This window comes from Camelus bactrianus, chromosome 6 (genome assembly GCF_048773025.1).
Source record: "Camelus bactrianus isolate YW-2024 breed Bactrian camel chromosome 6, ASM4877302v1, whole genome shotgun sequence".
Lineage (NCBI taxonomy): Eukaryota > Metazoa > Chordata > Mammalia > Artiodactyla > Camelidae > Camelus > Camelus bactrianus.
In genome coordinates, this window is record NC_133544.1 from 78609187 (window position 1) to 78627453 (window position 18267).

An 18267-nucleotide genomic window follows, 5' to 3' on the forward strand; every position below is an offset into this window, starting at 1 on the left:
TCATCTATGTAAGATTTTGCTGCTTGTCAAAAACAGAAAAGCTCTCTATAATTAAGAAAAAACAGTAGAGCTCAAAGGCCTAGGAACAGGCTAAAAATGCAAAGCTGTCGGCATAGAGGGGAGATCCTTGCTCTGTTGCTCTTGTGGCCTCTATACTGTCTAGGCATACCCACTCCATTTTCTGTGGTCTCTAAACTTTCAAGGAAACTAGGGTGATTGGCTTAATCACCACAGCCCATTCCGGGTACCAAGCCACTTTGAGGGTGCTAGCAGTCAGTCCTTGGCTGTGGTGGCTTTAGGAAAGTGCCCAGCCCTGGTCCAACTCATGACCACTCTTGACCAAAGAATAACCTCACTGTTTCCCCAAGGAGGATGCAAGGAGGATTCAGGGTCCTGTAACTGACTCAACTGTCACATCCTTCACTGATAAAGGAGAAACCAAGAGCCAGGGAATCCAGGGAACTGCGCGGCGTTCCAGAGGGAGTAGAGGAGGAGAAACACGAGGCCTGGCTTCCCAAATCCCTGTACTAACAAAGCAGCAGGGCTTGTTTCTGAAGGGTGTTCCTCCCAGGCAGCCACACGCCTTCCATCACTGGGTAACTCAATGTGATTCTTCGTGTGTAAATCCGTGACAGATGTATCCTCCCTAGAAATAAAGGGAAGAACTGGGGGGAAATCACATGTGTGTTGAGTGCTATTAGACACTGTCTAAATTTTAGAGGTTGGCAAACTTTCTGTAAAGTGGCCAGAGAGCAAATATTTTAGGCTTTGCGGGCCAGATGGTCTCTGTCATGACGACTCAACTCTGTCACTGTAGCACAAAAGCAGCCATGGACAACATATAAATAAATGGTGAGGCTGTGTCCCAACAGAATTTTATCTACAAAAAAACAGGCTGCTGGCTGATTTGGCCCACAGGCTGCGTTTACTGACCCCCTGATATGAAAGATTACAAAATCGTTTAAATAGTGCATCTTAAGTATTAGGGAAAAAGTAAAAATTAAAGAAACACTTGTATCCTTTTTCTTGGTCATCACTGTGCTTGAATTTTCATAGAGTAGGAATGTAAATCTTTCTTACATTCTTAATTATAAATGTTACAGTATTTATCAGAAACTCACCATGCGCCTTATGACATGGGTTTTAGGAAAAGGAAAGCAAGGAAAAAGAACAATAAGGGATAATGACCTCTAATCTTTCTCCTGTGATTGAGAAAACAGTAATTTTGAATTTTTTGTCTCATTCTTCCTTAACTAGAGCTAACACACAAAATTAACTGCTTAAATTTCAATTCATTACCCCATTCCCAAAGTGAGGGTTTGCAAAGCAATGAAAGTGCTCCAACTTAGGGAAATAAAGACTGAGTACCAAAGATAACCTGGGGAATCTAAGCACACCTAAGCAGGTACCACTTTTACTCACATCACTCTTCCTCTAGTAGACAAGGGTGCAACCAACACTGCCTCAAATCGGTCTCACCACAGGAAGCCGGTGGTGGTTATTACCTGTTCTCTGGGTCATTTGAGGCCTTAAGCGAACCTCATGCTTCTGAGGAGACAAAGCACATTCATTCCACAGATCTACACTACTCCAGGCCCCAAACCATAGCTGACTCACAACTGCATTCTCCGGTTCCTCAGCAACTGGATAAAGAACACTCAGCCAGGAGCTCCAAGCTGCAGGCAACTCAGTTATCTGCTTGCTCTAACCCTCTGTATCGACTGGAATCTTGGATACAGGCAGCCAGGTTATAGGCAGTTATCCAACCAGTTTCTGCAATAATAAATGCCTCTTTGCTTGCTAAGATGGTCAAATAATTACTCAAAGTGTCAAAAAGGTGGGAGGAGCAGGGTGAGAGAAAACAGAGATTGAGATTGGGTCCAAAATGGAAACACCTCCCCTTTCTCCAAACCCTGCACTGTGGAAGCTTCCAGTGGAGCATGTCTGGGCCCTGCAATCCACAAGGCTGCCATTACTACCTGTTATGTAGTAAGCCAGGTGTCATATTTCATGCATGTCAGGAGACCCCAAGTCAACTGAAATACTGAATTGCTAAGACAATTTAGAAATTTCAAATGACTGAACTACTAAACATGTGATCTAAATGCCTGTCGACGGTGTTCTCTAAGATGAAATGATACCTATGGGTATGGTTCCTGAGTTCTGAGCTTACACTCAGAACTAAGCACCTTTTATGGTAAGGGCCATAGTTTAGGATACTTTTCTTCCCTCTCTCACTTAAAAAAAAAATTATTAATATTACACGGTAGCCTTTGCTTTCGGGTGCCATGCACACCCTCTTCTGGTCAGTTTTAAGAAAAACTGATCACCGTTAGGAAAGGAACTCTATCGAAGTGGTACAAATATTGGTCCAAAAGAATGAACTATTCTGACACAACTGAAAGGAGGCATTCTTCCTTTCTGTGATTATCAAAATCCCTTTCTCTTCAAGATGAAAATTAGTGATCCTACTGTTTTGTAACAGGTTGTCTACTCTTTTCAGATTCCGTACACTTCACTGTGACACAGTGACAAGGTCTAGGACAACTCGAGGCAAAGAGAGATCAGGTGAGGCCCAGTAAATCCAGTCTCTGAGTCTATGCATTCAGCCCGGGCACAACTCACACCCCAGAAGACACGTCCAGAAGGTGAAGGGAAGCACTGCTTAGTGTGCACACCCAGCGCGTTTTGTGCCGACACAGTGAACACAAGCACGGACTTGGCCACGGAACAGAGTTTGAAGCCCAGTTCTGCCGTTCACCAGCTGTGGAATCTTGGGCAAGTGACTTAACATCTCCATGACTGTTTCATCATCTGAAAAGTGAGAAATTGTCCACAGCATTTCCTCACACGGCTGCTGAGAGGATTAAATGAGTTAATATTGGGAATTTCTTAGAACAATGCCTGGCACAGACTGACTACCATAAAAAGGAGAAGGAATTTGGAGGAGCCTTTTCCTAACGACCAGGATGGTCCCTGGCGAGATGCTTAATTAGTTGTGGCACAGATCACACCAACCATCCCAAACAGAGATGTTTACTATAACTCCTTCCTGCAGATGTTACCAGCTTCGGGCAAACCCATGAGAGCACTAAGGGATATTACAAGCCAGACTCTTCTTTTTTTTTTTCTTCTATCCTACACGTTGAGCAAGTAACAAATTCCTTAAACACCTATTCTGAAATGATAGACTACATTCCAATAATTACTTTATTAGTTACAGAAGAATCTCCACTAGTATTTACATAGTGCAAAAAAGCTGTTATTACCCCTAAAATGTGATATAACAATCATCCTTCATACAGGAAAGAACTAACAAGATGAAAGTCCCCGTCAAGTCATAATTCACACTGATTTTGCTAGTTTTTTTATTAGAGCATTACAATTAAGACATTAAATTATAAATTCATGTGGTTTATTTAGAAATTAAATTATAAAATAATACAAATACTTTTAAGGTGTAATGTGCCAACAAAGTTTAAATTTTATCATTAATTAGGATTTAGATTTCGCATCAGGCAAACAGTCGGGCTGATTCTGTGATGTGTGTGAAGGTTGGAAGGAACAAAGGAGGAGGAAGATTATCTGTAAATAAATTATTCCACAGAAAATTTTAAAATCACAAAAAGAGAAAATGTTTAAATGGATGTTAATGTTCTACCCTGCTGGCACAACATACAGAAAATACTTAAGAGACAAGTTTTTTTTTTTTCAAAGCTTTACAAACAGTAATACTTCTTTATACATATATTAAAGTAACAATGTGTTAAGATTGAACGGTTTTATGTTAAAGAGTTGAAAATGAATGTAGAATTCACTACTCGTTTGCACATTGTAATTCCTACCCCCCCCACCTCCCCCAGCTTATTAAGAAATCAGACAAGTACATTATTTGAATATTAATTTCTCAATATTTAAACTATGTGAATTCCTTTTGACTAATTCTTTTCCAAATACTGGAAGCATATAAAATACCATCTCTGCAAAAATGACCTCCAGTCAAAGCCTTTAAAAACTTTTCAATGTATAACACATTTTCCCCCATGTTTAGTCAAAAGAAATATATTACATCATTTACAAACATATTTAAACCAAAAGTTAAGCTAATATGAACATTTGTCTTTTGAGAAGTAATCTTCACAGCAAACAAACCTACTAAAGCAGAAATCTAGTTTTGGGAGTGCAATTCATATTGTAATTCATATACCTATGTACTGAAATAGAAATCTAATTATTAATTATTGTCAGTAAAACCACCTCTACACACAAAGAAAAAAATCACTATGGTTTTCATTTCTTGTGATGACGAACCCTTACTCTTACCATTAGATCTCTCTCTAGATCTCCAAAGAGCCACTCATCCCAGATCCAAAAAGAAAAAAAAACCACTTTCCTAATTTTTCACACCTCCTCCTACATGTAATATATACAACTTCCAGAATTTATCTAAAGGAAGCAAATAATAAAGACATTATTAATACTTTTTTAAGCATACTTTCGACACAGTAGCTTTTCCTTTAATAAATTTTGGGTTATCCTCTGGAGGTGACCTGTCTTATATAAAAAAAACCCCATGGTCCCTTGGGTTTGTGGGCAGAAGATACTGCACGTGCAAGAGCATTTGTCAAACATGTAACTGAACACTCCTGAAGTCAATAGCAAAATTCAAAGTTACTGGTATTCTGAAGATTTCCTCAACTTCTCTTTTGATACAAATGTCAAAAATCTAAAATGACAATCTCAGTCAGTAGAGATAGAAAATATAAGAAACCTTTGAAAAGCCACTACCTTAAGATCAAGAGTTATCTGAATCACTGACACTGAGCAAAGGAAATTTACACCATTAAAAAGAAAGAGGTTTTCAATTCACTTTTAAGATTGTCAGTAGTTCAAAATCTCTATCATTTCTTTAAACCAACTAACACTTCCAAATGTACAGAGACAGCAGGATCTGCCACATATAAATCCATGATCACTATTTCAGAGGCTTCATTCCTTACATGCTGCATTCCCTTAAGTACTGGTTACTCTGTGCCCAAGAAGTCTATACTGCAGAACAGTTTAGACAGGACAGGACAGCAGTGCACCCTTTGAGCACACTAATAAAGTTGACAGACTGACATTTTCTACACAGCGATGTTCCTAAACTTTCACAATTCACAAATAACTAAGTCATCAACCAAGAAGCTGGTCTCTCCAGTAATTAAATGCCAGGGTTATAAAACACCAATACTAGCACAGTAGTCCCAATGCATTTCAGTGAAGAATCTGCCCAATTCTTCCTTCTTTGCTTCTGTGAGGCAAAGCTCTGCCCCATAAAACCTGGGCAGGGAAAATACCGCCCCCCCTCCTCAGGTCTGTGCCTGCCTATGGGAGATGGAAGTGTCAAGCTGGCATGCATGCCTGTGTGTGTTTGTGTGTATGCACGCCCATGTGTGCTGGTCAGCTGGAGTGGTGGGTGTTTGGGGGGAAGACAGAAAAAAATGGTAATTTGTAGTTCTCCCACCATTATAAACTTGCAGTGGTCACTACCAGGCGGTGACTGACCAGCAAATAAAACATTTAGCTCAGTAATTTTAATTTCTCCAAGAAGGTATACACATGCCACAAGGCAGAGATCAGTAACAGGATCAAGAAATAATGCCTGCGCCTATCTGCGTACTCCAAAATCATCTAATAGTTTCAGCAGAATTAGAACCACTTCCTCTTCTCTTCAGAACTTCCTCTTCCAAGCCTTGATTATCAGGATACATGTTATAACTGAGTCAAGTTCCTTTCCCTGACCTCCTATAATAACCATGGTCAGTGTTACGTGGCAGGTGCTCAAGGCTAGGGGCACAATATCTTTTTTTTTTTTTTTAAAGGTGTAATGGTTTTTCACTCAGGACAAGTTTGAATACCCAATCAAATCCATATCTCAAGTCCAGAGAATCCTGAATCAGAAGCATGCGAGAGAAGACAACAGTACAAGACTTTGTTTCCAGCTGGCTCACATGTAAGTGCTGCAGTCATACAATTGGTTGCAGTTACTCACCTGTCAAAATTTGCCTAACTTTCTGCAAATTGACTATGTACAAGAGCATTCCTGAGGTAAGTAAGAAGCAAACGTCAAACAGAACCTGGAGGGTCCTACCATGGGTGACTTCTCACTATGAAAGACATCAATCACTTCCCACAAATAAGGTCAGCTCTAATCTACCATGGTGGCTCCTTTGCCAGCCTAAGTATTGGAGGCCCATCCCAACCTTAATCAATTACAATGATCAGTGAGTTCTGAATAAGCATGTGTGGACTAAATAAAAGTTGCATCAATTTTTAACACAAAACACTTTTGTGAACATAGTATTACTCTCAGCCTTTTTTCTTTTTTTAATTGAAGTTTTCTAACTCTACCTCCAATTCTTTCTTAAAGAAGCCCAAACAACTTTTTGGTCAGACAAATTAGAGTAAAAGAGGTGTAGGCTTGAAGCAAACATTGGTAACTCTTCCTATCCTTAGAACCTTCATCTTTACCTTTCAAAATGACTCTAAACAGGCATTCTAAATTTACTTTCTTTAAAACCTGGTCTTCTTTTTTAATCATTATTTTCCATAACAAAATGAGCTGAAACAACTCTGAATTTTCCACACAGTTATTAGAAAGACATTTATGTGCTAATCAAAAGCTAAGCTATATAGATCATAGGAAAACAAGTAAAAGTCAGCTACAAAAACATTTGTCAGGAATTAAATACATATATTAAATACTGGACAGTGCAAAATATTGAGATGACGCATGAAAGATAATGGCTGCAACCCTTACAAAGCTGGAGACAGAGCTGACATTTCCTGAGTTACAGATTCGGGGGTGTATAATTAGAATCAGAGTGCTCCCTGTTCAGGGAGCTGCAGCTGCTGGGCTTCTGTGGTTCCTGACTTGCTTGATGGTCAGCGGTCCAGGCCTCGCTCTCCATCCCTGGCTCTGGCACCTCAGGCACCTCTGCTTCCTCTTCCCCACTTTGCTCTGCATTGTCTTCCTCAGAACCATTCAGGGTTTTTCCAAGCTGAAGCGTTTCCATCGTTCTCTGGGTCTCAGAGACCCAAGACTCAATTCTACTGTTGAGCTGAACTTCTACAGATATGGGTTCATGAGCATAATCTTCCTCCTCCTCCTCATCTTCATCATCCTCTTCTTCAAGCATGCCAGGTACAAGAGTGCTGGTGGTGCTGGTGATGGAGGAATTCAAAAGATCCCGGCAACTGCCATCCAAAGAGCCGGTCTCTGTGCTCTGCTGTGAGGCCCATTCCAGGTCATCTGGCTTCACTTCCTCTTTATCGCTCACTGTCGATTTTCCAGGGTTTGGAGCTGAGGTAGCACTGCCTGCAGCCGCTAACGATGGCTGCTTACCAACAGGGGCTGTGTCAAATGGAAGTTTACTGGGTTTTTCAGATGTGTTGTGCTTACAAGAAACCTCCCTCTCATTTTCTGATGTTTCCAGTCCATCTGAAGTTTCCACCATGTTTCTCCAATTTGTTTCTGTAAATATCAAACAGATTTTTTAAAAACCAGAACACTGTTTCGGAATCACGAAACTCTTTTTTTGTTTGGTTTTCCTGTTTTCTTCTTCATTTTTCAGTTTTATTAAGTAGAATTGTTACAGTTTGTCCACACATACACAATATATTGCATGTAAATACATATATACAATATACTGAACATATTTTTAAATGTATTTGTGTACTGTTCATTGTTTCTAAGAACAGTTTTGAGCTTTAGCTTTTTAAACTTACATAGTTATCAAAGGAATAAAGCCAACCACAAAATAAGAACCACAGAATGCAGTAATACAATCATAAAGGACAGTCAAATGTGCTTACACATATTCAAGAAATCAATCATCTAAGTTATAAATAAGTAATTCATTTCCATCCTTTTTACCAGGCAACTCTTAAAAGAGGGAAGAACAAACTACAGAAATTTGTTGGCTCACCTACTGATTGGAAAAACTAAATACTTAGTCTATTCTAGCACTAGTTTAAAAGTTATAAATGAAAAAGTTCTCAAAAATTTTGTTTATCAAAAGAAACCAGTACATTTAACATAAAGAAACAAAGAAGCCAAAATAAGTATATTAATGCTTCAGAATGCAAAAGATCTTTTATCAATAGGAGCTCAATGACATTTATATAAAATCTATATATTCATAAAGACCAGTGAATTGCCCAACTGTACACAGTCCGGATCCACGAGTCAAAAACAGAAGAGCCAAGATGTCCATGAGAAATGGTTTTGATCTGACAGGTCTGTATTGTGCTTTCTCTGAAAGTTATCTACAGCTGTCTTTTGGCCTGTAATGGAACTTGTGTTTCCATTTAGAAGCAAAGAAGCCAGCCATGCATTTCTAACATTTGTGAAAATTTGTTTTATAGTATATGGCTCAGCTTACTAAGTGACATTAGAGCCAAAAAGAATAATTAGTGTTATTATGTAATACAGTGGTGATAACCAATTATTTTTAATGACAGATAGTCGGTTTAGAGTAAAAAAATGTACTAGGAATCAGGAGGTGAAGGACAGCTCTCCCACCTTTCTATTTTTTTCTTATTTTATTCATTAGGTTTTTTTTTTTTATCATTGAGGTATAACTGACATATAGCATTATATTAGTTTCAGGCATACAACATAATGATTCAATATTTGTACATACTGCAAAATGATCACCACAATAAGTCCACTTAACATCCATCCCTATTCATAATTACAGATTTTTTCTATGATGAGGACTTTTAAGATTTACCCTCCTCTTAACAAGTTTCAAATATGCAATACAATATTATTAGTTATAGTCACTGTGCTGTATATTAGATCCCCAGGACTTATTTAAAATAAGTAGAAGTTGGTAACTTTTGACGCCCTTCACCCATTTCACCCACCCGACCCCCTGCCGCTGGCAACCACCAATCTGTTCTATGTATCTATGAGCTTGGTTTGTTTGTTTGTTCTGTTTTGTTTTTTAAGATTCGTATAAATCAGATCATGCGGTGTTCGTCTTTCTCGGTGACTTATTTCACTTAGCGCAATACCCTCAAGGCCCATTCATGTTGTCACAAATGGCAAGGTTTCACTCTTTTTAATGGCTGAATAATACTCCATTGTATACATACACACATCTTCTTTGTCCATTGATCTTCTTTACCCACTTATCCATTGTTGGACACTTAAGTTGCTTCCATATCTTGGCTATTGTAAATAATGCTACAATGAACATGGAGGTGAGTATCTCTTTTTGAGCTAGTGTTTTTGTTTTCTTCAGATAAATACCCAGAGGTATAACAGCCACATCATACGGCAGTTCTCTTTTTAATTTTCTGAGTAACCTCCGTTATTGTTTTTCTTAGTGGCTGCACCAATTTACATTCCCAACAATGCACCAGGGCTCCCTTTGCTCCATATCCTCACTAACATTTGTTTTATTTTTTGTCTTTTAATAATAGACATTCTATCACGTATGAGGTAATATTTCATTGTGAATTTGATTTGCATTTCTCTGATGATTGGTGATGCTGAGCATCTTTTCATGTGCCTGTTGGCCATCTTATATCTTTCTTTGGAAAAATGCATATTTTTATCCTCTGCCCATTTTTAAATAGAATTGTTTGGGTTTTTGCTCTTGAGTTGTATGAGTTCTTTACATATTTTGGATATTAATCCCTTAACAGATATATGGTTTGCAAATATTGTCTCCCATTCAGTAGGATGCCTTTTCATTTTGATGGTTGATGGTTTCCTTTGCCATGCAGAAGCTATTTAATTTGGTGTAGTCCCATTTATTCATTTTTGCCTTTTCTTAAAAAATAAAAATTCCCTTCTATTTGCATTAACAGCTGCTGTTTGCATTTTACAGGCGTAATGATCAAGCTGTGGTGATAAAGCAAACCTACTCATATTAATATTTTTAACTTGATTTTCACCTATCAATTTATATATTGCTACAGACCATATTTTGGCCATCTGAAGTCAGGGCACATGGTTTAGGGAAAAACCTTTCTTTCCTGCAGCTACTTCAAGTGTACAATGGTCTTTCCACTTGCATTCCTACCTCATGACAAAAACATCTAGCCTCCTCCTTTATTCTCACTCTCAGTTAATAACATCATTTTCACACTCTCAAAGCACAGGAAACCTCATAGTAATCCTTGATCCTATCTTTCTCCCTTATATATACTTTCATCCCATTGAACTCATAAGTATACCATATCACCTATAGCTCAGCAACTACCAAATCTGGTCACAAGTGCCTTAGCTCCAGCCTTCTGTACCTTGCTATACATCTACAGTATCTTTCTAATTGGTTTTGTGAAATGCCCACATCATTGTCTAACTGGCTTTTTATTACCCTAGTAACCCAAACTCCTTAGCTGAGCATAACCAAGTCCTTCATAACCCATCTTTCTGGTCCTATTTATTTCGACCCCCAGCCAAGCATTCCAGGCTCTAAGTTGCCTTGAATTCTCACAGCTCACAGAAGTCATATCTTTTGTGTGTACAATTCTTTGCTCTGCATAAGCTATTCTTTTTGCATGAGATGCGTTTTCCTCCTTTACCCTTCAGACTCCTACTCATCCTTGAAAACCATCCTTAAATGTCACCTCCTTTACAAAGCCTTTCCCGACTTTCCTAAGTGAGTCAGTTATTAACCAGAACTCCCACAGCACTTTCTGCGTATTTGGTTCAAAGTATCTGTTTTACGTTTGCTGTTGTACCCTCTCCTCCCTCCTTATTCCCACACCCCCTCATCTCTGTGTTCCTACGGTTGGCATATAGTATGTGCTGGGAAAATAAGCCTTTACATTAAATGAAAAAAAATCACCCATATATTTAATTCTGCAGAAAAATAAAACCACCATACAATTAAAAAATTTAGGTACACATTTACACTTCCTTCCAACAATTTTTTTCCTCCTTCAAAAGTACTTACTACAAGAATTCATGTGAGGTCTTAGAAAAAAATCCCACCTCCCTTCCTTGAAGTGAGCCAAAGGAAGAGGAAAAGAAAGGAAGTCAGCAGACTGAGCAGGTCTGATCTCTCTGCAGGCTCAGTCTTGGGCATTCAGCTTCTTAGTGAGCTGAAAGCCAAATGGGTTCTTCGGAAAGGAAAGGGAGAGATGACCTTGGAAGCAAAGACAAGGGACTCTGTGATTAGCTAGCAAGAAATCTGTCACAATGATCAAAGAGCCACTGAGGTGACATATCCATTACAGAGGGCCCAGGCTCCTACCTTAACGTAATGGGTGAAGCTTGATCAACAATGGATGCGCACACACAACACATGACTATGACAGGGAGAAACAGAGCAGCTATGAAAGTGCCACCTGTAGGCAGGGACGGGGGAGATGGGGGTTGGGGTCGGGAAGGAGCTGAATGTCTAAAGTCAGAATAGCACATCCAGAAGTCCACTTTTGCAGAAGGGACTAGGAAGCAAGTTAAAGGCAGGGTCAAAGATCACAACAAACCTGGAAATGGTACTGATCCAAACCTACCTTGCTTCTGAATGGTTTATTTTTGCAGAACTTATTCAATAAAGCTGTTCTTTGCTTATTAACCACTCTATGCTTTCTTGTTTTGCTGGTTGGTTCTTTGTGAAACTGTCTCTTCAACTTTCAAATCACTAATGGGTTTGTCAGAGGATGAGGTGTGTGTATTTCTCCCTTGTCAGGACACAGAGAGAAGCTGTCCATCTTTAGATAGTTGTATATAGTAAAGGAACAAGCAAATGAGTTCAAGAGCCTACAGAGGAAGGGGCAGTGGTGGGGAATGAGCAGGAAATTCAAGACAGATGGACTGCACATCAAGGCTGTCCTAGCCTCCTAAGTGGTTACTGAAAACCTACTATATAGTCCTACTGGGAATTCACTCAACAGACAGGGAATTTACATCCCACTGGCTAACAGTACAGGTGCTAAAAGTCAAATTTACCAGCTGTGTGATACTGGCAAGTTATTTGCCTCAGTTCATTTTAGCTTCCTGATCTGTAAAATGCAGTACAAAACTTCTTATTTCCTAGGATTGCTCAGAGGATTAAATGTCCCAATAAACATGAAGTGTCTGGAAAAGCGCCTAGTAAGAATTCAGTAAGTGAGCTATTACTATGATACGTCAAGTACCCGTTACATGCCAAATTCCTCTCGAAGAATGTACAGTTTAGTTAGGATTTATGTTTGAAACTATTTGTTTCTTGTTAGTATGACAGAATTGAGACTCAGCTCAGGTGGAAGGAAAACAAGCAAAGGAAGCAACTAAGGTGCACACAAACAACAGTAAGACTGGATTATCATAAGAGCCTTCCTATGCTACCAACGTTTAACATCCCTTTCCCAGTTTAGTTTTTTTCTTTAAACTGTGGAAATCAGAAGAATCACTCCTCATTTTCTTCCTGGCTAACAGAACCCCCTAACTTGAGCCAAGTCCCAGAGCATGAATTAAAATAGTTCTTAGACTACCATGACGATCCCATTCTCCTTTGCCAAATACTCTGTTGCCCACATCTCCCTTGCAGCTAAAAGCAGTCATGTGATTGGCTCTGGCCAAATGAGACAAAAGGGAAAGCCTTCTGAAAATTGTTTTTCACTGATAAAAAGGGCACACTGCTTGAATCTCTTGCTTTCGACTACTGCCATGATGCCCAGGCCACTGCAGCTATTTATGGACATGATATGATGAGCACAAGAATAAGAAGCCACAGACTGAAAATGGAAGAACAGAAGGAAGGAAGGAGCTAGGGATCTTGATGACACTGTGAAATAATTCAATATCCTATTTTCTCAGGCTACATTAGTGGGTTTTATGTCTGTTGCTAAATGTATCTGATGCAGATACAGTAACTTTATGCTTTGCTCTCAAAGTAAATTATTTATGATTATTTCGACTCATTTTGTTGGCATCCTGATAAATCAGGTCATCAGGCCAGAATCTTTAAGGTTCTGTCTAAATCCCTTCTTAGAATTCAACCATTAGTTCAGAGAACTTTAGCTTTGAATGAAACCTCATAGATGACCTGAACAAACTTTCTTCACTCTCCTGAAGACAAATCTGAAGCCCAGAAATTAATCAATTATACCTAAATACTCCAGGCAGAGTGTGAAAAAGCCAAGGCTTCAATCTCTGAACACTAAATCTGGTGCTTTTTAAAAACATCTCCTAAGTCTTTGAGAGGTTTTTTCTATAACTTCTCTCTTTATGTGCCAAAATGAAGATCACTGTCATTTCCCTAAACCCACAGCTTTAGGAATTTATCTTGCAGTTAACCTTTGCGATCTGGCATATCACTACACAGAGAACTGATCTCATTTACAAACCTGGCCCTTTATCTTCTCTATTTTCAACTGGTCTCACTTCAGCCAAAGAAATGTCTGCCTCTAAGCCAGAATCACCTATCCCTGACCAACGGTTTCGTAAAGGTGCACAATAACTTATTAATTGCCTCTGGTCTGGAGCTTTGTCAGAAGCATTCCAAACATTTAACCGCAGTCACAGACTGGAAGAGCAGGAAAGAATGTGAGAAGAAAGCAAAATGGGGACTCAGTTTTTCACATGTTAAATTTTAGGTTGGCAACAAACTATCTGATAAACTCCCAGATAGATTAAAAAGAGAAAAGAAGAACAAGAAGCCAAGTTGAAGGAGGTGGCTACTCTATTTTTAAAAAATACAGAAAACGAATCAGAAACTAGATCAAGATATAGAGTACAGTATAACTACTGTTACTTTAAACATTACACTTTAATGCTGACTGTTAGTCCATATTTCTTTTTGACCAGCATCAGATTTTTAACTCAAAACAAGTGTCACAAGTCTAGGTTTGATAAACTTAGATTGAATAGTATTTAGGTCTTTTGTTTACTTAGTAAAATAACATTTTAATAATCAAGCATAAAGTATTAGAATAAAATTTCCAAGAATTTACATTTACTTAGTCTACACATCATAAGAATGGTAGGTATGTTTTGCTTTTTAAATCCCTTTGGGATTTTTTCTTTTTTTTTAGGATTTTGAAAATGTGACTAAATTCCAGAGTCTCATAGAAAGTCTCAGCCCCAAATATTCTCCTAACTTTCAACGAACATGTTTAATGCAACTTTTAAATCAAAAATTTGAGGAAAACTTGAATAATCAAGAAGATAAAAACAAAAGGCAGCATGGAAATTCACTTTCAAAATGACCAATCACTAAATTATTACAACGTTTAAGTCATTTAAAATGTTATGTAACAACTTACCGTATTCCTTTTCATTTACTTCGGAGATGGGTTCAGAAATAACACTGCAGAAAGAAATGGCGCTTGCTGCAGAGGGATTCCGAGAATGTCCCATGTGGTGTGGCACCTTTTTCACGTTCTTTAAGGCTTCCTCGGCTTGCTCCTGTTCCATTGCTGCAACCATATCTTTATATGCTTTCCTGGCTTCCTCAGTGAGTTCTACCAACTTATTAAACAGGCTCTAAAAAGAAAGAGATTTTGCCTAGTCTATTTTTTGTAATACTCTTTTATTATTATCATTAGCAATAAATGTCTCTACTGTTTCAAGATTGAATATACTTTCCAGAAGCACAAAATGTAAATGGTATGCAAACCACAGAACCTTATAAAATACTCTTGTAACTTACACATACATACACGCATACATATCCTAGAAGTCTGATGAAATTTCTTGGTTCAGTACCAGCCACTAAATGTGTTATATTAAAGTCCTTGCATAGTCCTCTCAAGGAAGCTTCCAAGTAGATGCAAGGAAAATGATGATTCAAGGCACAGTATCTTAAACGCCTTGAGACATACAAAGTGGTACGGTTTTTGGAGGAAACGTCTAACTGCTGGGCATCAGTGAAAAATTCATGAAGGAAGAAAACGACATCTGATATTGGCCTTAAAAAACTGGTGCAGTTTTGAGGGGCAGAGATAGCGCGTCCTTAGCCAAGCATGCAAAACCATAAATAAAGGTACAGACTTTAAAGGCTTGTTTGGGGAGCAGTGAAGAATCTTGTATGGGTTTGAATACATTGGAACAAGTGTACACAGGGTGATGTCCAAGGATGTAAAGCAGACAGCTGTCTCCACAGGACTTTAAAGTTCCCTGTAATATTTGCTTGTTGAAAGAACTTGAAAAAGACCAAAAAGAAGCCACTGATGGTCCAGCTAGCTGGGGCCTTGAAGATGATGAAAACATGACACTTAGAAGATAGACAAGCCAAAGATACTGGAAGAAAGGCAAATTATGAGAACAGAATAAAGAGCCTGGAAGTATAATGTGGAGCTATATAACCAGAAGTTCCTCCATCAGGGAGACAGAAATGACATGAATGGATTAATGATCCCAGTGAAATCATAGGTGATGGAGCAAGGTTGTGTCAATAAAAAGGCAAAATTCATATAACATTAAAGTTAACTTCAATAACTATGATGTCTAACGATGTTTAAAGAAAACTGATGTTTCACAGCCACCAGAAAGACAAACGACAATGGTAGTGGCTCTTACATCACAATTCAACAACATTCTACTCCTGTTCAGTGTTTTGTTTTAGTATCACATTGCAACATACCCACACGTTATATAAAGAATTTCCGATGATAAACGTGAGCTGGCCATTTGTAAGAATATGTTTAATTTTATACATAAAATTGTTTTCAGACAATGGGGAGAAAAGTACAGCACAATTTTTTTCTTCTTAACAAGGCACTGTCATTTAAGTATAAATGTAACAAGATGAAAGCATGGCAAAAAGTGTCACATTGCTAGAGGATAATGTGTCTCTAAGTTACACTTGGGAAGGAGAAGCATAAGCAGCATGCTTTATCCAGCTGCATCTTAAATTGTTTAAAGTAGCAGGTACAATAAGCTCTGCTGCTAATTGTGTTGATTTCTGAAGAGGAGTGGGTGCTAGTAATATATCAAAAGTATATTCAGGATTTGTTTATTTTTAGAAAGGAGGGAAAACAGATTCAGTTGAAAACAGCCGCTGTGTTGCATGGAACAGATTTCACAAATATTTGTTTGCAGTGTTCAACAGACCATGCACTTAAGTGAAGCCAACAAAAAGAAAATATGCATATGGAGATATAATTCTGAGATTAACATTGGCTTTACAATATAAATATGGAACATAGAAACTGTTGGGAATAAAACAATATAAAAGAAGAGAAAATAAAATTGAAGAGAGAAACTATCAGGGAATAAAAGCCTTGAATGTCAACGTAAGGACGGAAAGCTTAATTCAAAGGTTCACCTTTTATTTTTACATGGTAAAAATAACTTAGGTGCACTACCACATTACTGTGAGTAGATACACTTCACAATATATCAGTATTTCCTCTACCTTCAATTTTTGAATGTGTTTTGGTTTAAACAATAGCTTTCCTACCTCAAAACAGAGAAGGCAAGTAAAAAGCAATGTACAAACAAAACTGGCAAGCATTTTGTAATATAAAACCATACAAATAACCTAGTACATTTAATTTAATAATAAGTTCATACAATTAAAAACAAACATGTCCACTTTTCCTGACCCTGATCCCATTCTTATTCCATAAACTCTAACAGTGAACAGAGAGTACATTTGTGTGTGTGTCTTTCCCACACACCTATTTATCACCCAGATTCTCACATACAGTTTAAAGCAGCAGGCAGATAGACATCTACCATACAATTTATTAAACAATCATGTATCACCTGCTCATGCTCAAGAAATGTAAAAGGTGTCAGGGATACAAAGACAAGGGGCCTGCACTCAAAGAATTAACAGTGGTAGAGGCAGAAACGAACTACAGCAAGGCAGTGGGATACCTATAACAGAAAAGCACACAGTGAGATGGCAGCACAAATATTAATCACATGATCACAGAGAATAGGTGGGTAGATAGATAATCTAATGGGTTGTTGGAGAGAAACTGAACAGATGGGGGACAGGGGTACGCAAACATGGTGACTAGGTAGGAGAGACAGACACTTCAATATACACAAATAGTGTGGCTGGGAAGAGGGAAAACAGTCCACCAGCGGTGTCATAAAACACGTTAGAATCAACTGCATAAAGAGCAGTCTTACTTTATATACAGCTTGCATACAATTTAAAACAAGTACAACTGAAAACATTTCTATGTAATAGCCATGATAAAGTCAAGTAATATACTAGGAAACACACACACACACACAGACAAACCCTACCAGTCTTAAAATGTTATCAGTTAGTAAGCATTACTCTAAATAAATAACATTTATTTGATCATTTATCAGCCCCTATGGGCAAAACTTTGTATTAGCAGACTGAGAAGAAGACAAATACCATGGGTAAAGAATTATTCTGTCAACTGGTTTGGGAATTTCATTTTCTAAAGGAAAATCCACTCCAATGAAAGGATTCTATTCTCTCTCGAGCACAAAAAATACCCAATATATAGACTGAAGAAAATTATTTTACACTGTACAATGTTGGATTTCTTCACAGTTACATAAATTATCAAGTACTACATATTGCAACCCATAAAAAAACCCCAGCATGGCAGAAATATAAGCTAAAATCTTTTCAAAATGCTATAGGATTAACGTACATAAATGTGTTCAACACTAAAAAAGGAAATGTAATACTCAAGATTCCCAGAGTCATCATCTCACGTCTTCAAATGCTCAAACATAACACTGGCACTTGTCAAAAGAAAATGTACTACGGTGGGGGGTCGTGGGGGTGAGAGACTGTGTCTTCTAAGTCTTACCTCAGCACCAAAGTAGTTGAAGATTCCCACTACGCTAACAGGAACCAGCTTGTTCACACAGCGTCCTAGAGCTTTTCTTCCAAGGGCAAACACAAAAGGAATTTCTTGTTCCCGTGCCATAGCTATAACATTATAGAGAGCCTCATCCAGGCCACCTGAGACATCAACACACATAGAGGTTTTATTTTAGTTATTTCCTAAATGGAGCTATTTTAGCATCCCACAGCTAAAGCATTAAACACAGCAGCAGAGGACTGTGAATGCTGGTGGCACTTAGGCTGTTTCACATACTTTCCTATTTGAATTTATAGTCTATGTGGATATATGTACATATTTTCTTTTTCCCCAATTAAATTCCAAATTTCTTTAATGCCAGTATTTTTGTTTCTCCAGAGCAATTAGCATAGCAGGAGCCAAATTTCAATATAATAAACATTTTTTAATTAATTAAAAATGTTAATAGTGGCTGATTTCTTTATCCGATCTCTCAGCTCAAGTGAGCAACCTATGACATGCAGTAAGACCGAC

At 38.1% G+C, this 18267-nt stretch overlaps 1 protein-coding gene across 2 annotated transcripts in view; it reads right to left on the reverse strand.

The window, feature by feature from the left end:
- Positions 1-3344: 3344 nt before the first annotated feature.
- SECISBP2L (SECIS binding protein 2 like) overlaps positions 3345-18267 on the reverse strand; it is a 46187-nt gene continuing 31264 nt past the window's right edge. For both annotated transcript variants that reach the window (XM_010965283.3, XM_074366087.1), the window contains exons 16-18: positions 17740-17894; positions 14254-14473; positions 3345-7516 (exon numbers count right to left, since the gene is read on the reverse strand). In XM_010965283.3, coding sequence (XP_010963585.2) covers positions 6834-7516; positions 14254-14473; positions 17740-17894 — 1058 coding nt within the window. In that variant the 3' untranslated portion in view covers positions 3345-6833. The remainder of the gene's footprint in view (positions 7517-14253; positions 14474-17739; positions 17895-18267) is intronic.